The sequence below is a fragment of the Perca flavescens genome, chromosome 12 (assembly GCF_004354835.1).
Source record: "Perca flavescens isolate YP-PL-M2 chromosome 12, PFLA_1.0, whole genome shotgun sequence".
Classification (NCBI taxonomy): Eukaryota; Metazoa; Chordata; class Actinopteri; order Perciformes; family Percidae; genus Perca; species Perca flavescens.
The window spans coordinates 22,915,753-22,936,695 of NC_041342.1; the positions used below are offsets into that span (position 1 = coordinate 22,915,753).

A 20,943-nucleotide genomic window follows, 5' to 3' on the forward strand; every position below is an offset into this window, starting at 1 on the left:
AGACATTTGTCTGATACTTTTGGAATTAAGTCAGTTATTTAAAATATCAAGCAAAATGTATTAAATTGGGTTTTAAATTAAATGTTTTAAAGGTAAGGAGGCAATGCAATGCTGATTTTCAGCTATTGCTTTTAATTTTCAAATTTAAAAATCTTGTCAGGAAAAAAAAAAAAACTTATAGAAATGGTACATTTTTAGTTTACTAAAATATGTAGAGAAGTGTACATTGTTACTTTTTCCACCCATTATGTGCCTTCTAAACAGACATTTTGACTTGTCATAGCAACAAAAGCAATGGCTTAATTCCATGTACCGTATGGTGTCTTGGTACACCAGCATGTACAATACAAGGCCCTGAATAGTGTTCTCTAAACCTGTACCTTTCATTCTATGACATGTTGAGATGTCTGCTGTAAGGTTTAGCTCTGAAAAGAGTCTAGATTATAGTTCCTTATAGCCTTGTGAGACGGTCCCGATCTCACAAGCTCATGTGAAGCAATCCATCTGCCGGAGTCAGGTTAAGTTCTTTAAGCATACACAATTTTTCATTGTCCCAAGGTTGATACAGCAAAGAAATATAAAATGAAACTAGTCTAACACAAACAATTACAAGTAAAATCTGTTTTCACATTAGTTTGCTTGTTTTACCAACATGTCCATCCCAGACATCGGGACTACAGATGCAAATTAGCCTAATTAAGCTAACTCTGGTGCAATGCATTAAATGGTTACATTTCTTTAAATTGCACTGTCCCTTAGAAATAAAATTGAAATCCCTTAGGGAAAAAAATGTGTCAAAGTATGACAAAAACAAAGCAAAAGTTGACCTTTTTCCACAGCATACAATCTGGTTTGCAATTGCAGGAGAAGCACTGATGTAATCAACCTGAATCAAACAAAGCTGCTTTCCATTTAGGAGTTGGTTCCAAGGCCCTGCTTACAGTATGTGCATGCTGGTTCAATGGGATACTGACATTCCAACCGTGCCATTGCTGTGCTTTTTCTGCTTTAACAAAGTCAAATATTTTGAATTACAAAAGGAAAACAAGTCCGTCAATACCATTTCATAAATCTAACCCCCACAAATACATATTGGCCTGTGATAACAGTATCACAAGTAGCCCACTTTAAACAATGAAATAAGGCAAATTCATTTTAATGAATGATCAGACAATACAAGGTTTGTATTTCAGAGTTCCCGTTGAAAATAGTTGGCACTCACATTACTCGGGGTGATATGCTAAAGCTGCACAGTGAAGTGAGGTCCAGCTAAAGTACTGTACTACCTGTATGAGGTTTTGGGCAGTTCGTGGCCTCCACAAAATGACTATTGTGTAGGACTACTCACCTGTTGTCAGTGTGCAATTATGAGGCCTAAGCATACAATACATCATTGCAGCTACGGTGAGCAATTCCTTCATATAAAAAAAGTTTGATTAAAACAAGGTTTATCAAATGTTCTTTATTAAATTTTATAGGTTACACATGTGAATAAAGACTAACATCACAACAGGTATAGAAAAAGATACACATAGCAAACAAGTGAAGTGACAGTAAGGGCTCAGCATGTTGGCGAATCTCTTGGGTGGAGGCAAAAACCAGGATGGAGCCCAGCTTCACTGACTGGAGAGGAAGAGGAGTTCAAGTTAGACTCAACCGCAGAAAACACTGTACACTAAAACCCTGATTCATCAGGCCCTGGAGTTCCAGCAATCAGCTTTCTAGTACTTATTCTGAGCTATAAACGGTTAAAGCAGCATGAAAGACTATTGTGGCCAAGTTGGCACTGTGACAATGTCCGCTAACACTGCGTCAATGAGTCTCTTACCTTTTGACTTCCGTACTGTCGGTGTGTCCATTAGTGTCTCCGTTGGCTTTGTGAACACCGTTAGTCTGACCATCATTCTGCTTCACCTTCTTAACGCCCTCCTTCACTGGACTCTCCTCTGGTTTCCTCTGAAATGTAGACAGGTTTGCTCAAATTAAACAATACTGCTGTGCAGTATTTTTTTAAGATTCCAACAAGACATCTAGCTCCCTGACCTTCTTCCTGACCAGGTGGGAGATGTTCGAGACTGGAGCTGTGGAGGCCTGTTCGTTGGTTGACGTGCTGTTAATCTAGGTAGACGACAGACCGCTTCACGTCAGTACCCAGCAAGAGTGAAAAATAAGCCAACCAAATCGCTTGAGTAGCACACACTTCAGTATTCACTACAGATGTTACCTTTGAGCTGGATGAGGAGTCTCCATTCTGCACAGTGGAGCCAGGGAATGCAGAGGAAGTAGCACCTCCATCCTGACAGGTACATTAAATTAAAATCAATCTTTTATACAGTTGCTCTTGTCTGTTTAACCTACAAGTCTCAAATGAGCTCTAAAGTTTGAGTTGAATACATCCTATGTGGATCTTATATACAAGGGATGGCAAAAAAAAAAAAAAAAGGCCCAGTGATTTCTCTCCTTAGGACTGAACATGGCAATTTTTCTGATAGATGCGAACACAAAACGATCATTAATGTCCGAAATGCCTCTTGATAATGTAGTGCCCTCACAAACCACACCTCTACGTTGTAATTACAGCAAGCCCATCCCTAACTCACCAGTGCACCCTTCAGACCCTCCGTGGCATCCTCCACCTTTTCCTGGATCTCTGGCAGCAGAGCCTTCAGCTCCTCCATCTCCTTCCTCTCATCTGGCAGCGCCTCGGGGCCCTCGGCCTTGTCCAGCAGCTCCTGCAGTTTGTCTGCCGCACCGGGGGTGGGGGGAACGTTAGCATACAAACAGCTTCAAGGCACTGATCGTATCTGTTGCTACATTGAAAGTGTGGAAGCCGTCCCCGCTTACCCAGCCTGCTCTTGATGACAGAGATGGAGCTCTTCAGCTCCTCGATGGCCTGGCTGTACTGAAGATCCAAGCTGTAGGTCAGACCTAGCTGGTAGTGAGTCTCAGCAAGCAGACGGCTGTCTGAGTCCAGGTGCTTCACCTGCAGCTTCAGACACTCCTGGAAATCCTCCAACGCCTGGGTGTAATTTCCTGGAGAAGAGAGGCGGCAACTTAAGACACTTAAACAAGGAAATAAGGGCAAGTTCAGGTGGAAAACTTTTGAGTTGTGTCCATTTTGCTAAGTTAGTGTACAGTCTGAAGAAAGAATTTAGGGTCCCAAAAAAAAAAAAAGGTTGCTGTTAAATATAATTTAGTGTGGTAAAAATCCATAGGATGTATGCTTTAATATGTACATTCTAGCTAAGCACATGTCTATCCCTGTACAATTTCAGACAGTGGTCAATATAGTGAAAATGCCAGTCACTGTTCCCCAGACAATGTCTATAAAAAGTGCTTGTTTTGTGCATCCAGTTATTGAATTTACAAGGATATTAAAAGAGAAAAGCAGCAAATCCTCACGTGATGGCTAGGAACCAGCAAATGTTTGGCATTTTTCTGTCAATCAGAAATATTTTCAGCCCTACAAAACTCCACTGATTCCACCTCAAGCTGCCCCTCGGACATGTATAGGGGTCACAACAATAAAGTGCACAAAGCTGGAGATTCATGGAGTGATATGTTAGTACCTGATTCAGAAGAAACTTCGCCCAGTTTCAAGTGAGTCTGGGCTGCCATGAGTTGATCCTCCTTAGCCTCTTTCCTTTTTAAAAAATGAAAAAAGGAGTGACCATCAAATTCAGATCCTCGCAATAATGGCTTGGTACACAAGCAGTGTTTCCATTACCTTTTGTAGATGACTTTAGCTACTTCCAACATCTCCCAGGCGAGCTGCAGGTTTCCCACCTCCTCGTCATCACTGTCCTTAAACACATGAACAGATTTAAAAAAATAAAAAAATCTGACTTCAATCACATGTTCAGCCGAGCCACTTTGAGGTGTACTGAGCCGATTGGGTCAAGTACCTTCTCAGCAGCACCATCTCCTTGCTCTTCTGCATCGCCCTCCATTTCTACATCACAGTCATCTTCCTCCTCTTCTTCCTCCTCATCATCTGAAACATCAGTGTTTAGATAAATTAGGCAACATTACAACCATCAGAAAGCTTTTTGCAATCAAGGTATGTAGTTAAACAGAAAAAGGGAAAAAGAAAATAAAAAATAGTCACCTTCTGTTTTCTCTTCCTTATCTCCAGATTCTTTCTGGGCTTCCTTGTCATTTTCTACCTTGTCTTTACTTTCAGATTTGCTTCCATTAACCTCGCTGTTCTTTTTCTCATCTTTTTTACTGTCATGTTGCTCATCACAACCCTCAGCCTTTTCTACATCACCCTTCTCTTGGTCTTCAGCCTTATTCCCTTTGTCTTCAGCCTTATTCCCTTTGTCTTCAGCCTTATTCCCTTTGTCTTCAGCCTTATTCCCTTTGTCTTCAGCCTTATTCCCTTTGTCTTCAGCCTTATTCCCTTTGTCTTCAGCCTTATTCCCTTTGTCTTCAGCCTTATTCCCTTTGTCTTCAGCCTTATTCCCTTTGTCTTCAGCCTTGTCAGAGTCTTCATTTTTTTTCTCTGCCATGGCATCATACACCTGAACTCTCAGCTCATCTCTAGTCTTTTCTGTTGAAGTTAGAGAGGACAGTTAGGATGAGCAGTGTAAACAGCTTCCATCAAAAAAAAAAAAAAAAAATCACTAGTCAACCAGCACAAAAATAAGCCAAAATACCAAGACGCAAATGACCCGTTTTGTTTTTTAATGTTACATTATTCACTCACCATCAATGTTTTCTGTGCTGTCAACATTTGAGTCCTTGGGTTTTTCTTCATCCTCATCCTCCGGTACTCCTTCCAGAGCATTACCTAGGACAGAGTTCTCCATCCTACAACAATGATGTCAGTTAGGTCTGCATTTTCACAAGTTTCTTTAATGAAAAAATAGACACACATAGCCTAGCACAAGCCTAAAGTAGGCTATAATCCTATAGCAATTGACTTAAGACTGATGAGTTTACCGTGCCAAATCCAGCAGCGCTTTACCACACCAGAAGAAAGCCTCTCCACACTCATCTGCTGTGTCTCCATACTTTTTAGCTCTGAAATAAAAGAAAAATTAAGATGCAATGTCAGATTATAAATCAGTATAAAAGCACACATGGCAGCCACACTGCTGCATATTGTTCTTAATTTGCATAATACACCTTGAACTTCCATTACAAACAGCAGGAAACACTCAAAGTTCTGTAGTTACTGTTACAAGCCCGGATGTAACAAGACTCATACAAGTTAGTGAGTAAAGTTTTAATCTATGTAATTACTATTTTTAATCCTTAAGGAGTAGTTAGTGTGTAACACTGACTTCTCCACTATATATTTACATAGACAGATAACTTTGGTGGCCAGGTTGGTTCAGTTGGAAGAGCAGGCGCACATATACCGAGAGGCTTATGCCTCGACTAGAGGTCCAGGGTTCGAGTCCGACCTGTGTCGATTTCCTGCATGTGTTCCCCCTTTCGCTCCCCCTTTTCTCACCTAGATGTCCTATCAATTAAAAGGCGAAAAAGCCCCCCAAAAAAATTCTTTAAAAAAAAAAATTGCAATTAGACCTGCTATAGAGCTACCTTCTCCTGGTTACAGACTAATAATGTTCTCCCCAAATTAATCTGCACACTTGTAAAAAAAAAAAAAAAAAAAAAAAATCAACCTGCAACTGCAAACACTGTGTGCCTCATTGTTTTTGATCAATTCCACTTACTCAGTTTTACTTTAAGGATTAATATTGGGGCTTGACATAACTTGTGTTAATTAGTTTCCACATTTTCATGTTCATACAAGCTTTAAAAATATCTTGAAATTTAAGCGTGTCGCCGCACTGCTGACTTTTATCTGGCTGTTTAAAGTAGTTGAAAGCCCTTTAGCTGCAGCTGTTTGACGCTTCAGTAGTTCCTGTAGTCTGATAACTTTAGCTAACTCACAGCATGCCGCAGGCCTCCTGCAGGGCGCTCACTGCCTCCACCACCTTCCCCATCACCAGGTGCTTCTTGCCCGTGCCGATTAGTTTGTTGGCCTCCTCCATGTTAGCTAAACTGGACACAAAGAAAACGACTTATCAACTTCACATTACGAACCAAAAGTCAAACCCATACACAAGTTGGGCCCGTACATATTTAGTCTGTGTGAAAGCACAGCAAGTCAAATTGACAAATGACATACCTTGTCCGAGAAATGACGACCGAAACGTTGAATTGTGTCTTACGTCGTCCCTCCTGCCTCTCAGACTGACTGCTCCGTTGTTTCAATTTGGCGCGAAATATTCTTGCCCTTTCCGGTCAACTTCCGGGTTTATAAACAAGCGCGGGATCATTCTTAAAGGCACAGAGCAAATGTAGCCTATGACGAGATGATATCAAGTGCTCCCACTGCTTGTATACTCTTTGCTACTACTACTTCTACTACTACTACTACTACTACTACTACTAATAATAATAATAATATTATTATGGCGTCCCAGAGTGTTCGATTTGATATTTTAAAATACTCATATCATTTTAATACGAAAAAATACCATTGACATATGGATAATTCTTCAACTATGGTACTCTTTGAGATAGACGGTTTCAGAAAATAAAAACATTTCTACAAACAGTAGAAAAGTAGTTTTTTAGTCTCAGGTGGTTTCTCAATATGTCTAGAAACCTTCCCTGAAGTTGGCTGTGATGATTTGTATTGAATAATATATATTTATTACCATTTTTATCTGACAGTCCAAGAAAACGGTCATTTCCATCACATAACAAAACATGTGTTTTTAAGAGAAAATAATTAAATATCTTCTGTTATAAATATATTTGATTAAATAGCACACACATCTCTATTCAAATTTGTAATTTATTTATTTTTTCGAAATTTAACTATAAGGATTTTACAATGTTTACACTAAAAAACACCTAATACTAGGTCACTGGAACATTTCATTTACTTATCATAGCTCAAAATCATGTATTTCTCAAAGTGTATACACATATCTTACCCCTAACTGCACAATTGTCAACACCACTGAATATAGTTGGTTTGATTGTATGTTTTTTATATGTTTTACTTTAAAATATGTGCTGTGGTGGAAATGACATGGCGTGGCGAAAGAGACAGTGTGTGGCAGAAATGACAGATAGGCAACTTCCAATTAAAAACTATTTTTCTACTACTCTATGTGGTGAACCAAAGCAAATCAATAATTAACAGCATTAGTGAACAAAAACATATCACCAATATTTTTAAATTAAAAGCAAATAAAAAACATGAATTTGTGTTAAAAATCAGAAAATAATTTCTTCACTGTTTTCTACATGCTGAACTCAGCAAACAAAGTATGAACTAGCGCAAACTAGAGCAAACCCTTTGTCATCATTACCTTAATATAACTTTAATATAACCAGTTGAATATAATGTTGAATAACAGATAAAATAGGCAATATATTTTGAAATTGCAAACTTATATGCTATATGCCTACGCTGAACCAGAGCAAACATACTGTACTTAAAGGGGTGATAGAATGCAAACCCGATTTTAACTTGTCATAGTTAAAAAACGACGGCTGTGTCTCATGTTACGTTATTTTTTGTACACGCTGTGACTCTATAAATCACAACATGTAAATAGGAACATGTTGGCGTTATTTTGTCACTTATTCGGAGCAGTAGGATTACTGGAACCATTCACCTGCATGTTCTGTGCTGGCCTGATGCCGCTGGAGCCGTCAGACAGCATTACAGCACGCACGGAGATGAGAAGGGTATGTATCGACTTGTCTAACTCTGGGGGTTACGGTGAATAAGCTAAATTCCCAATAAGTCGGCGTGTTCCTTTAAAGGCACAGAGCAAATGTAGACTCTGACAAGATGATATCAAGTGCTCTCACTGCTTGTATAATCTTTGCTACTACTACTACTATGGAAATCAAGAGTGTAAGTAGCCTAGGCCTAAATATGTGTAATATGTAAATATGACGTTATCAAATACTCACATCATATAATGAAGAAAAAATACAGTATAATGCAACAAAAAGTGAGATAATCAATGCATGTTTAAAAGCTCTGCTCATTATAATGACATGTTATTTCATTCTGCTTCTTTTCAAGATAAAAGTTTGTTACAGTTAATTTTATTTTCATTCCAGCGTTTTTCAAAATGTATTTATTTTTGTCAGTTAAATTAGCTATTGCTATGGGCTGAATGGGCAGATCTGCAATAATCTCTGTTATTGTGAAATAAGTGTGTTTGTGTATGTGTGTGTGTGTGTGTGTGTGTGTGTGTGTGTGTGTGTGTGTGAGACTACTGTAAAAAAAAGGAAGAAAGATGCCACATACTGAGTGCTGCTGTCATGTCATGCTGTGAAGGACAGGGATTGCCCAGCTCATAAGCTCCTCCTGCTGGCTCCACTCCACTCCCTGCCTCCTTCGTCAAGACAAGTCTGGACCTGGCATCCAATCAACCTCACACTGAGACAATCCCACTTATCCCTCCTCAGACTGTCATAATTAAAGACAACAGCTATAATTTCACAGTAAAATCTACCAAGACAACACACCACAGCTCGTTTAACTCACATGTCTTTCAATCAGAGGCAGTTTGAGTGGAAATATTCTCGGGGGAATTTATTTTAGGTAAAAGCTATATTGCAGAAGATTAAAGGTAAAGAGGACAGGAGTATATTTTTATCTTTAAAGGTTCAGTCACGTATTGGCTTTCTTGCAGAGATGAGGAGATTAATACCACGCTCATGTTTGTCTGTTATAGCTTATTTCAGACTGGAAACATGGGCAAACTGCTAGTTTGGCCAAAGGTAACAAAATGTGTACAACTTAAACAAAAGAGATATAATGTGTTTGAACTTTAAAGGTACATGCTGGTAGGCGAATTTTGTTACCTTTGGACAGAGCCAGGCTAGCTGTATCCGCCTCTTTCCAGTCTAAATGCTAAGCTAAGTTAACCGCACATTTCCTGGTCCAATTTTTCTTTCCTCGTTAAAATTAACATTTGCTTCCATTTGTTGGGTGTGTTAGAGCTGATATACACCTTTTTAATGAAAATCCCACCGAGCAGTGATGCACTATATACCATCAATCCATAATTTAACAATATGTGAAGCCTTTAAACATATTTGTATACCCTCACATTAATGCACTTGGGGATTTACTCAAAGAGAACACAGAACTGTGTTTATTTACCAATATTTGATTTGATTCAAAACTACCAATACTTTGCAACAGTTTTTCATCGGTTTAAAAGAACTGTTTTGATTATTTGCACGGCTAAACATGACAAAACATGATGGGCGCACAAGTGCCCTTCATACATCCAGTTGCTTTGGAACCAGCAGTTGAGCAGATGCACTAATTATGGGAATATTGTGAAACAGGAGATAAACACAGGACAACGTTTGATCACTAGCCCACTGCGGTGCTTCTAAGAGGTTATTGTGTGCCCCCTCTTATCTGGCCCTTGATGCGGTGCTCATGGCAACAGCATGCAAAGACATCGCTTGGTGACAGCAGAGAAAGGAGGCACGGTGGAGGGGCTGTTTGAACAGATAAAAGCCTCTTTCTGTCCACGTTACAGACTCAGGTGAACTAATACAATGCAAGTTTCACTTATCTAAAAATGATGGTTTGAAAACATACAGTAGGCCTATGTGTTCATGTGCAAGCATCTCTTTTTGGATATTTGATTTGTGATAAAATTGTAATTTTGTAGTTAAGAATTTCTCAATGGGTTCACTAAATCCTAGCTACTATCAAGCTAGTTTGACATAAAACTCAATGACAAAACTACAATGCAATTTGTGATACACTGTGACCTACAGCATGTGGCATTAACTGTGAAACCAGCTTCACTTCCCTTTCATTGTGTTTTCACTTCTAGGAGGGGAGTAATTGTCACACACAAGGCTTATTGTTCAGTATATTAGTTTTGGGTGTAAATTAGATGTGGGAAATATGTACAGATCTTTCCAGTTAGCTGTCAGAGCTTTACACTTTTGTCCAACAATCTGAAGTATACATTTAACCTTAAGTGAAAATTTGGGAATAATAGATATCATGAATGGGAAAATGCACATATTTTAATGAACTATAAATCTATGTCCTGATTCATCATGCCACTAAGGAATCAGTATAGATGATGAAATAATAGAAAGGGTCTCACCCTGTCCTGTGGAGTCTCAGTGTGACATTAGGACTGTTCAGCCAATCATTAAAGAGGACAGGCTTATATATATATATATATATATATATATATATATATATATATATATATATATATAGTGTGTGAACATTTAAAGGAGTTGCTGTTCCTCAGCCTTGTCATAAAGTAAATATAGCAGAGGTGAGGAGGAAATGAGAATGAAAAATGCCTTCTGTAGCCCACAGGTAAAGTACAAGATGTTGCAATAGTGCACCGCCCATGCAGTAAATCCAAAAGAGCTTGGTAGTAAGTGACAATCCTGGAAACATGGAGGAAATAGCCAGCATGTGCAACAGTCTTACATAGCTTAATAGAATGAAGAATGTGCAATGGTCTCTGTCTATAAGGAATATATGAAGTGCATTGAATTTGTTCTATATGTTTCAAAAACAATGGTGCTATTGTTCGTATCTGTTTTGGGAAACTGCTGATTCATTAAAATGAGTTCCTTTAGATTCTTCTGAAATGCACTCTGGTGAAAATTTACTATCACAATGCAACAAAAAAAAGAACTTTAATGTTGAATGTTACCTTATTATTGTCTTCAAGGCCATGTCTGAGGATCTCAGCCCTGGGCAGAAGTTGAAAAATTAGAGAAGTCTGTTTAATATGGTCATTAAAGAACAAAAGACAAAATAAAAAAGGGGGTTGGATGGAGAGATGGTTTATTTCCTGAGCAGAAAAGTAAATCAGTAAATCATTGATAAGGCACTAAGATGCTTCAACTGCGAGCCAAGGTTGCAGCAGCAATGTGAAGGTGAAATGTCTTTCTGCTCATGATGACAATGTATTGCAGAGTCATGATGAAACCTCATGACTCTGTAACCCCTGTGGCTGTGTAGCTTGGATGGGGAACATGTAAGACATGTAGAACTTATCTAGAAAGGGAAGACTGTCCTATACATTAATTATATTAATAATTATTATAGTATTGTAAAATTAAATGTGAAGAATATATCACAGAGGCCTCTTGTGGCTTCACAAAAAATAGCAACATGTTTTCTCAGAAGTCATAAGGAAAACTGCAAAGTCATGCTGGTGTAGTGGAAGGTTGAGATTGGGGAACTTGGGAAAGTGGTCTGTAGTCCTGTAGTCACGTTCTGAACAGTCTTATCGCGAGAAGTACGCCGTGGTATAAATTCCTCAATCGAGACTGTCAGCTCATATACTGTCTATGGTCAGCTCGTGCACTCTCTTCTCCTGTTTCTGCCGGTGTGGGCTGATCAAAGCTGAGGTAGGCATATGTGTTATAGAAAAATTATAATTATGCTTTTCTCGTGCCGTTTTACTCGTGCCGTTTTACATCAAAGTGTTCATTTGTTCGGTTTATTATAGTCTACGAGTTTAGTTGCGTAGCTTTGGCTGAATTCACTGTTCAAGAAGTGGGTTTTCACCAAAAGATGATCATTTTGAAAAAAAAAAGGTTTTTATAAGTAGATATGATAAGAAAAAGGTTCATTTGTTGCTAGTTTGTTCTTGTTAAAGTTTCCACTGACAGAAACTAGGCTAATTTACCGGTTACTCTCAACTCAAATACCAAGTGAAAATGTTGAGATTGTTGTGCTTAAGTTGACGTTAACGTTAGCTAAATTAGTGAAATACCAAAATGCCCTCGGGCGTTCTAGTTATTACTCGACCATTGAACACAGGTGGGCAAATTCCTGAAACTGTACCAGGTATATGTATCAAGAAAAAAAAGTTAAAAAATTGTAGGTATCCATATGCGGAAACAACTGTGAAATTAAACGGAAAAGTGGAAATGGTTCATTGGTTTTGGTTGTTTGGTTGTTGCCAGTTTAAGCTCCCAGTTCGAGTGCTGGATGCTGAAATAACAGCAGTCTGAGCTGAGGTCTGCGTAAGAATGAATTATTAAACATTTACTAGCCTGTATCAGATATCATTGTCTTTATCTCTTCATGCTTACATAATAAATATACAGTAGCATATACTACATTGTATTAGACACAGTATTATACATTTTGCTACTTCCATGTGAAACTAATATTTAATAGTTCTAAGAATGGCTTCACTCTGAAGACATGCTTTATAATAACATTTTATTTGCTTCACCTTTAATTAGGCCTATACATTTTTGCTAATTGTTTTCTTGTGTCAGAAAATAGTGAAATGCCCATAATAATTTCCAAGTAATATTGTTGCTTGCACAATTGCCTCAAGTCAATCTATTATCAAAATAGTTGCCCATTCATTTTCGAATTTTGTTAACAGAACAAATGTATTTGGGTGTAGCACATGTTCAAATAAATAAAAGCTAAAATAATTGGACGATTAATTAACTATTAATCGTCTATTAACTTATTAACTATTTGATAATCGATAAATATTTTTTTTTTTTAGAGAAAATTGTCTCTAATGTGAGGATTTGCTTCTTCTCTTCATCTTATATGATGGCAACTTAATATGTTTACTCATATAACAGACAAATTATATACAAAACAAATACTCAATTTAATCGTGATAATAATCAGCAGATCAGTTGAAACAGAAAATTCAAAAAATAAAATTATTAGTTGCAGCCCTAAAATACATAGTGCTTTCATATGAGACAGAACAATTAGACAAATGGGTTTCCTTTATTTTATTTTTTTATTATTATTATTATTATTATTATTATTATTATTATTATTATTATTATTATTTATTTATTTTGGAGGAAGGGTTATGCTTTATTTATGACTCTACACACAAAAGCAACAATGAACAGCTGTTTTGCATTGTGATTGTTTAACACATAAACAGTTTTTTTTCTTCTGTTATCCAGTTAGACTGAAGATGGCTGCAGGCAAGGCTCAAATTGGAAAGCTGGCCCCGGACTTCACAGCTAAGGCGGTGATGCCAGACGGACAGTTCAGCGACCTGAAGCTGTCTGACTACAGAGGTATGCCTCCACCTGTGTCTCATCTTCTGTTGCGTGGAGGATATGCTTTGATGACGCTCTCTCCTGGAGTGTGATTCACTGCTTTGTGATTCCACGATATATTGGATAGACATTAATTTACACTACTAAAGACCGTAGGTTCATTGTTACATTTGAAACGCAATAGCCTTATTTGTTGTCTTTCCCTTTGGTGCAGGGAAATATGTTATCTTTTTCTTCTATCCACTGGACTTCACCTTTGTGTGTCCAACTGAGATCATCGCTTTCAGCGATGCAGCCGAAGACTTCAGGAAGATCGGCTGCGAGATCATCGCCGCCTCTGTTGACTCACACTTCTCCCATTTCGCATGGTATTTGCAAGCTTTGTATTTTACACAGTGATTGTGTGTGCATTCACTCTTGCAAACTCCTCACTTTTTAATTTTGGGTTTATGTTTTCAAAGGACCAACACACCACGAAAGCAGGGCGGTCTGGGTGCCATGAAGATTCCCCTAGTATCTGACACACGGCGCACCATCTCCACAGATTATGGTGTCCTAAAGGAGGATGAGGGCATCGCCTACAGGTGGGTTTAACAATGTGGCGTTTCAGTGTGTTGCGATAAAGATTTAGAAACCATAAAGCCAGTGTTAGTTGCTGTTGCAACCTGAGGGTGATGGCACACTTTTCTTCACATATCATTAAAGGGACAGTTGACCGCAAAATCAAAAGTACACATTTTTCCTCTCACCTGTAGTGCTAATTATCAATCTAGATTGTTTTGATGTTGCCCAGTGTTGGCGACATCATCATAAGCCGAGTGCCATCTAGTTCATTTATATTTAAGAGAAGGCAGACCTCTCAATGGCTGATATCTTTAACACTGCGCAGCTCACACCAAAACAATCCAGATTGATAATTAGAAAAATATGTATTTTTGATTTTGGGGTGAACTGTCCCTTTAAATGCACAACCCTAAAGATGTTTCAGGCATCGAAGTAGGAGAACATAGACTTTTCTGCCTTCACTTACTGCTCCTTTCTGGGTCTAGAGTCTTCAGAGACTCATGAACTCCTCTTTCTCTCTCTTTCAGGGGTCTGTTCATCATTGACGACAAGGGCATCCTGAGACAGATCACCATCAACGACCTCCCAGTTGGACGCTCTGTTGACGAGACTATGCGTTTGGTCCAAGCCTTTCAGTTCACTGACAAGCACGGAGAAGGTAAGCAGCCTACTTACTGCTGTAACATACTGCACGTTTGGCACCATAATGTATGCGATGAATTTTACTGTCCTGTAGCACATAAATTGAGTTTATTAAACTTTTCTGTTACTAAAAAACTTCAAGATTGCTTGATATGTGCTATAGAGTGATATAGTTACTCTCACCTTTCTCACCATGACCCAAATATGGTTATATTGATAATTTAGCAGTTATACTTCTAACAGCATTACATTATTTGAATTTTAAGTTGGCTGTGGGGAAAAGAATTTGCGACACATATGTCAGACAGGGCATAGACCATAAAGGCTTATTCCCATTCAATGGTGGATATTCTTATTAGTGCTTAGGTTCACATGAACTTTATAACGGGTTTAGACATGATTTTAAACTTAAAGGAAGGCAATAAATTAAGCATGGTCTAACATAAAGAAACTTTACATTATGCAGCCAAACGTTAAATACATTTCACTGCTTTAAACCCAAGGCTATAGAGGTTGTATACTGTATGTGTCATATTGGCACAAGACTCATTACAGGCTTATCTTTTCAGTCTGCCCAGCCGGCTGGAAACCAGGAAGTGACACCATCAAGCCTGACGTCCAGAAGAGCAAAGACTTCTTCTCCAAGCAGTAATAAACCCAAACCCAGAGTCTGCAGCCTGCTGTAGATTTCATTTAGAGATTACATTTCCAGAGAACAATATTTGTCAGCCACTGTGCCTGTGGAGGAGTGGTTAGGAGACAGTTTTTGTAGTCAACATGATATTTTGTCTGTAGAGTGAATAGTGCACTTATAACCAAAGTATATCATTGTGTAATTATGTTGTGGTAATGTATGCTTTTTTCACTGTCGGACTGAGATAAATGTCTGGTTGTTCTTTCGTGTCATATACCTTACTATTGTTAGATGCAAAGGACTATAAAAACATTTTTATTGAAATGAAGCCACAAGCACCTCTCTGAATTATGTTGGACATTTTTTCCTTTTTTTTTTTTTTTTTAGTGGTATCAAGTCAGGTACAGCTTAGTCTGACTCATTGGATGTACATTAGGGCGCGTCTGTCCCTTCCCTCTCGCTATCTCCGCTATCCCGAGGATGGTTGTGATTGGTTTAAAGAAATACAAGCCAAAGTGTTTTTTCCCTTATGCCAGAATAGTTAGGCAGTGTAGTCAGACTGCTTTTTTTGTGTGTTCATGTACAATGTATTAAGTACTCTGAAAACGACACAGCATTAGATTGGGGTACTATGATTCTCTTAAATCTATCACGTCTATTACTTCAGTTTAACAATTAAAGCACATAGTCAAACAAATCAAAAATATAAAGTATCTAAAATAAGATGAAGTCTTATGCAGCTGAATTATGTCCATGTATAGACATTGAGTAAGTTTAAAATAAATGTGCTCTCCCTAACAGGTTACCACACTTAATTTTTGTTAGCATTTAACTGAGAAGCAGCTAGCCTTGTCAGCCAGAGTAACTGAAAATACTTATGTGAGTTGGGCCTTTTATTTATTTTTAAGATTATTTTTTGGGCTTTTCCACCTCTAATTTTTGACAGGACAACTAGGTGAGAGAGAGGGGTAGACATGCAGGAAATCGTCACAGGTCAGATTTGAACCCTGGACCTCTGCGTTGAGCCATAAACCTCTCAGTACATGTGCGCCTGCTCTACCACTGCTCCAACCTGGCCACAAGGGGCCTTTATTTTTTTATCTTTAAACTTCACAGAATTGTTTTACTTGTCATAGGATGAAAAGTAATGATCATAAAACTACTGGCACACCTAAATCAAACATTGGGGCCATCATTAATATTATTAATTACACCTGTGTTTTTGCTGCTATAAGCAAATAGAGCTGGTAACTGAACTCTGGTTGAGCGTGCCAGACAGTAAATTAACTTTCTCTCAATGTACTGTATTTGACTTGAACCTGCACCTTGACCCTAGTCAGCCATTAGAAATTATGGACAGGGGGCCCAATTTGAAAATCCACACCCACTCAGCAGCACCACCGCTACCACCCCCTATCATGAATACCTGGTGCTTCACACTATTTTTTTGGCCAGACATTTGGCCATTGTCTCTTTCCTTCTTTCTCTCTGTACCCTGTCTTTTCTTTTTGAGCTTTTTTTTTTTTTTTTTAGCTCGTCAGGCAGGCTGCCACAGTTCGCTTTAAATCTTTACATTAGTGGCACCAGAGTGATAGAGAAAGACATCTCTATGGCTCTGACTGGCACATGTGTGCACATCTGACGAGTTTCGACCGCACCATTTTCAAAATAACTGCGGGGGTTCTGGTATCAGATGACAATTTGAAATGTGTTTTTAATAATAACTACATTTATCATGTATATACATATAACTTTTACTTTCAGTGATATAACTCAGTAAGTCAATTGTTGTACTTTATCCCATTTAAGGGATCTGTGATCTGTACCCTTTGACCCCCCCCCCCCCTCCCCTCCTCTGACAGTGGGGATGACTGAAAATGAAATACCACACTTTTATGGATTAAAGTGCCGAAAAATACGTTATTTTCTAACGATAAGGTAATAATATGTAATATTCATTCAATCCACATACTTACTTGATATTAAGGCACATTAGCTAAATGTCATTACCGTAATTTATGTACACCGCATATAACTCATCGTAGACGTACTTTTGGCGGGAAAGACACAATATGATAATGTCTTATGTTTTAGTGTTTGAGTAACTTTAGCTTAACTTGTTTAGCTAAGCTTGGTATAGGCGACCAACGTTACATTGAGCAAAATATTAAAAATAATTCTGTGAGAAAACGTCTGCTGTATTATCAGAGATTGAATATTGTATATTCATCTTGTTAGCTTGGTTAATTAATCGTACCTCCACAACAGAAAAAGAGAAAATGGCAGCCGGGAAGATGTGCATCAGGAAGAGCAAGGAGGAGACGGCCGAGGTTTGACCACACCACATACTAGCAAACGATAATTAACGTTACCATTTGATTTAATCAGTTTATTGATTTATAAATCCCAAGTTTAACATATATCTAAATCTGCTCTGGAGGACACTTAACGTAGACAATTGCGCCATCGTGTGGCCTTCAAGTTACAAGCAACATTTGGCCCAAATGTTTTCTCATTTTATTCAACGTCTTTGTTTATCTAAAAGTGGACAGGATTATTCCTGAATGACTTGAAAACAAAGCAAGAGTCCCTTGTCTTCGTCAAGAGGATGATGGCTGTGGCAGTCTCTTCCATCACCTACCTCAGAGGGATTTTTCCAGAGGATGCCTACAGATCCAGATATCTGGAAGGTGAACACAAATGACCGTAAATAGCCTAAAGGTTCTGGAAAATCAGGAAAAATCATGCATGCACTTTATAGGAATAGACCTAACCCTATATTAGAACTTGTTTCACACGTTTCATTACAAAAGGCAGTGTTATATTGTAATTCCAGTTGTGATGGAAACCCACGATAAACAATATTTTGGACCTTTAGCAAACCCGTATAGTAGTAGAAAACCTATTGAAAAAGCCAAAGGAATGTACAGGGTAATGGTAATCGTTGGTCTTTTTCAAAGAGTAATATATGCTGTCGTGTTGCCATCTCACCAGATTTGTGCATCAAAGTTTTGCGTGAAGACTGCAACACCCCTGGTGCCAGCAAAGTTGTGAAATGGTAAACATAAAATTCCCAGAATATACAGTAGTACTTAGCTCTGCTGACAACATCAGCTAGCTGATCACTAGAGGTGGTAAGTTGGCAGTAATAATCAGTGGCAGCAGGTCATTTCCCATCCTAATTGATGTTTTCCCCCTGTTGTAATTGTGTATGCTCCAGGATGATGGGCTGCTTTGATGCATTAGAGAAGCAGTATGTAAGTTAATGCATCCATGAAAACTTTGAATTTTAAATGTTTCACGTGGTCTGCCATTTTGATCAATACTACCACTATTTTTTTATTATTGTTCATTGTTTTCCTCTTAACAGCTCCAGATTGTATTCATTGGGGTATGTACATTAAGTTGGTACAGCAACATTTATTAGTTAACACATTGCTTAGAGAAAAAAAAACAGAAGAATAACTGTACATATTATTGCAATCTAGGTGTACACCAATCCAGATGAACCTAATGTAAGTTCTCTCATAAAATACTGAAATTATGTGTTAAGATTATGAAGAGAAACAAACTGTTAGCATATTTTGTCAAATCATAATTCCAGTGTTAAGTCTGATTAGAAACATTTCTTCTCCTGTTTGCAGTGCATTATTGAGTCATACCAGTTCAAATTCAAATACACTGAGAAGGGGCCAGAGATGGACATACTCAGGTTTGGATGGGCATTCTGTTTGCATCAATGTGTTGGATAAGGCCTCCATGTGTGATTGAATTGATGATGATATAACCTCCATGAAACCACAGGAACAATGATGTGGAGATGCAGGTGACATTGGAGGACACCAAGAGAGCCTCGGTGCTGCTCATCAGGAAGCTCTTCCTGCTTATGCAGAACCTGGATGCCCTCCCCAACAATGTGTACCTCACCATGAAGCTCTACTATTATGATGATGGTAAGACTCATTAATGTCTCTGCCGAAGAATCTAGGGTCATTTCTTGGGTTGCATAGGTAAACATCTCCTTCTGCTCTCCTTTCAAAGTCACCCCTGCTGACTACCAACCACCAGGCTTTAAGGAGGGCGAATGTGACAACCTCTGGTTCGAAGGCATGGCTGTGCACTTCAAGGTGGGAGAGGTGCAGACAGCATTCCACACCTTGAGAGTGCGTGTGTCAGCAGAACAAGGCTGGCTGGAGAAGCTTCAAAAAGGGAACCAACTGACGGAAGCCAAACAGGTTTCTCAGAGAAATTGTCCAGAGAGGGAAGCGATTACGGTGGGTCCAGATAGAGCACATGTGTCAAACTCAAGGCCCGCGGGCCAAATCCGTCCCGTTGCAGATTTTGATCCGGCCCGTATAAACTGCAATTACCTGACATTCAAAGCCGAATATGGCAGATTTGCCGACTCTGAGAGTTTTCATATTCAGGCTGTGAAACAGGTTGTTGTTAAAAAAAAAAAAAAAAGCTGACAAATGTCTGAGAAAGCCAAAAAAAAATCAGAACAAAAATGAGGAAAAAAAGCTACCAAAATATTAAAAAGAAAGTGACATGCAGTAACAAAAGCACGTCAATAAACTCTACATGTCTGGCACTTGGTGTGTTTCTCTCTTTCCATTGTGGCCCTTAATAAAAATGAGTTTGACACCCCTGAGATAGAGGATTATTTAAGTGCAGGATTTCAGTTTTGTAGTCGTCTCTAAGTAAGCAAGCGCAACATTCCCTCTTTCTTTGCTGCTGTCATTTTCTCGAAAAGTACTAAATCTAGCTCATTCCTATTAAATGTCAGTTCACCTATAACAAGGATTTTTCTTTAGTTGGTGCAGTTTGCTGTAAGATTATTATAATTGTAAACACCTGATTACAGGACCCTCGAAAGAAATCGTACAGCGAAGAGGATCTACCTTCCGAAGATGGTAAGTCTGTTCTGCTTCTGTATCAAAACTGTAAAATCAATCAAAAGGTTTACGCTGTTGGCATTCCTTTAAACAGAGTCTGCACAGTTCAAGAAACCAAAGAGACCCCTGGCAAAGGTAGAGTTGTACTAGAGGCATGCTTATTTTTAGAGACACAATGCAGACTGGACAAGTGATTATCTTTTTTGTCTATCTTAGAGAAAGGCAGCTGCCAAAAATCTGTCGAGGAAGAAAAGAAGATTTTAGCCACAACATTACACAAAACAAAAGCTTTGCTAGCAATGTAAACACAAAGGTGAACTATTTATTAATTTCAATGCAGTGTTAAACACTATTGTTTTAGATATAAAAATGTGTTCGACAGGTTCCTTACATAATTGTCTCTACCCACAAGACCGGATATTACGTTCACATTTTTCATTTAAACATTGTACAAGAAAGGTATATTAAAGTGTACAATATTTACACCATACATTAAGACAATGTTCAAGATTTTTTATTATTTTGTATGTATACAAATATATTGATGTGTATTGCTCAAGAAATAAAGCTGGACATGTAAAAAAAAAAAAAAAAATTGTATCTAAATATTTTATTCTACACATGGATGAAAGAATATATTAAGCAAGAAAAAAAAAAGTGCAAATCAAATATCACAGTATTGGCGTTTTTCCATTACATGGTACCTACTCGACTCGACTCGCCTCGTGGCACTGTGCGTCCCTTTTCCATTGCAGATTTTAGTATCGCTTCAGCGTGGCTGGTCGTCATAGCGACTGCTGTGGGCGTGGCTTGGTAGCGTTGCATTTCCCCGACTCATTTCCTGGTTCTCCTTCTCCGTAAACAACATGAAATCAATGAGATAGTTAACTTTTACTGCTCCAGATTTCCCACCGTGGTGTTTCTCTCACTATATGACGCTAGAGTCACTACTTGCTGTGGAGCTAATCGCCGGCACTCCACTTCTCCCTCGCTCACCAGCTCCCCACACACACACACAAGCGCACAAGTATAAACATCAGGCCACTTGTATGCTACGAAGAAAACTCTGCGTGGAGCCTCCGGCAGAAAAAAACACAGCTGGCTAAACTATTTAAAAATGCCATCTGTCGCTAGCAATGCAGTGATCAGTGACGA

General features: G+C 38.5%; 3 protein-coding genes across 5 annotated transcripts; 2 read left to right on the plus strand and 1 right to left on the minus strand.

Moving 5' to 3' along the window:
- Nucleotides 1–1,442: 1,442 nt before the first annotated feature.
- Nucleotides 1,443–6,261, minus strand: LOC114565890 (histone-binding protein N1/N2). 3 transcript variants are annotated; one of them, XM_028594204.1, is made up of 15 exons: nt 6,143–6,261; nt 5,905–6,015; nt 4,945–5,025; nt 4,709–4,812; nt 4,332–4,552; nt 4,109–4,289; nt 3,906–3,994; nt 3,728–3,804; nt 3,570–3,643; nt 2,845–3,033; nt 2,601–2,743; nt 2,225–2,296; nt 2,044–2,118; nt 1,829–1,956; nt 1,443–1,623 (listed from the first exon to the last, which is right to left on the minus strand). In XM_028594204.1, the coding sequence occupies exons 2-15, from the start codon at nt 6,003–6,005 to the stop codon at nt 1,617–1,619; spliced, it is 1,542 nt and encodes a 513-aa protein (XP_028450005.1). In that variant the 5' UTR covers nt 6,006–6,015; nt 6,143–6,261; the 3' UTR covers nt 1,443–1,616. The 3 variants fall into 3 exon arrangements, with proteins under 3 accessions (XP_028450005.1, XP_028450004.1, XP_028450003.1); XM_028594203.1 differs by having other exon boundaries at nt 4,109–4,552; nt 5,905–6,010; XM_028594202.1 differs by having other exon boundaries at nt 4,109–4,552.
- A 5,042-nt stretch (nt 6,262–11,303) lies between these two features.
- prdx1 (peroxiredoxin 1) lies at nt 11,304–15,221 on the plus strand. Its single transcript, XM_028592609.1, has 6 exons — nt 11,304–11,406; nt 12,955–13,071; nt 13,268–13,421; nt 13,515–13,637; nt 14,145–14,275; nt 14,829–15,221. Exons 2-6 carry the CDS (start codon nt 12,966–12,968, stop codon nt 14,909–14,911), a joined length of 597 nt encoding a protein of 198 aa, XP_028448410.1. The 5' UTR covers nt 11,304–11,406; nt 12,955–12,965; the 3' UTR covers nt 14,912–15,221.
- Nucleotides 15,222–16,746: 1,525 nt separating this feature from the next.
- zte38 (zebrafish testis-expressed 38) lies at nt 16,747–20,379 on the plus strand. Its single transcript, XM_028593584.1, has 13 exons — nt 16,747–16,831; nt 17,162–17,223; nt 17,439–17,583; nt 17,888–17,951; nt 18,114–18,150; nt 18,264–18,284; nt 18,382–18,408; nt 18,538–18,605; nt 18,698–18,846; nt 18,935–19,167; nt 19,758–19,806; nt 19,883–19,923; nt 20,005–20,379. The coding sequence occupies exons 2-13, from the start codon at nt 17,173–17,175 to the stop codon at nt 20,050–20,052; spliced, it is 933 nt and encodes a 310-aa protein (XP_028449385.1). The 5' UTR covers nt 16,747–16,831; nt 17,162–17,172; the 3' UTR covers nt 20,053–20,379.
- The last annotated feature ends 564 nt before the right edge of the window (nt 20,380–20,943 follow it).

Bases quoted from the DNA above. Each gene is read 5' to 3' on its own strand.
- zte38 (XM_028593584.1), top strand. From the start codon at position 17,173: ATGGCAGCCGGGAAGATGTGCATCAGGAAGAGCAAGGAGGAGACGGCC. The intron at 18,409-18,537 runs GTAAGTTCTCTC...TCCTGTTTGCAG, and splicing joins CCAATCCAGATGAACCTAAT to TGCATTATTGAGTCATACCA. The intron at 19,924-20,004 runs GTAGAGTTGTAC...TGTCTATCTTAG, and splicing joins CAAAGAGACCCCTGGCAAAG to AGAAAGGCAGCTGCCAAAAA.
- prdx1 (XM_028592609.1), top strand. From the start codon at position 12,966: ATGGCTGCAGGCAAGGCTCAAATTGGAAAGCTGGCCCCGGACTTCACA. The intron at 13,072-13,267 runs GTATGCCTCCAC...CCTTTGGTGCAG, and splicing joins GAAGCTGTCTGACTACAGAG to GGAAATATGTTATCTTTTTC. The intron at 13,638-14,144 runs GTGGGTTTAACA...TCTCTCTTTCAG, and splicing joins GATGAGGGCATCGCCTACAG to GGGTCTGTTCATCATTGACG.
- LOC114565890 (XM_028594203.1), bottom strand. From the start codon at position 6,005: ATGGAGGAGGCCAACAAACTAATCGGCACGGGCAAGAAGCACCTGGTG. The intron at 3,034-3,569 runs GTACTAACATAT...TCTCTTCTCCAG, and splicing joins CGAAGTTTCTTCTGAATCAG to GAAATTACACCCAGGCGTTG. The intron at 2,297-2,600 runs GTGAGTTAGGGA...TGTACCTGTCAG, and splicing joins AGGGTCTGAAGGGTGCACTG to GATGGAGGTGCTACTTCCTC.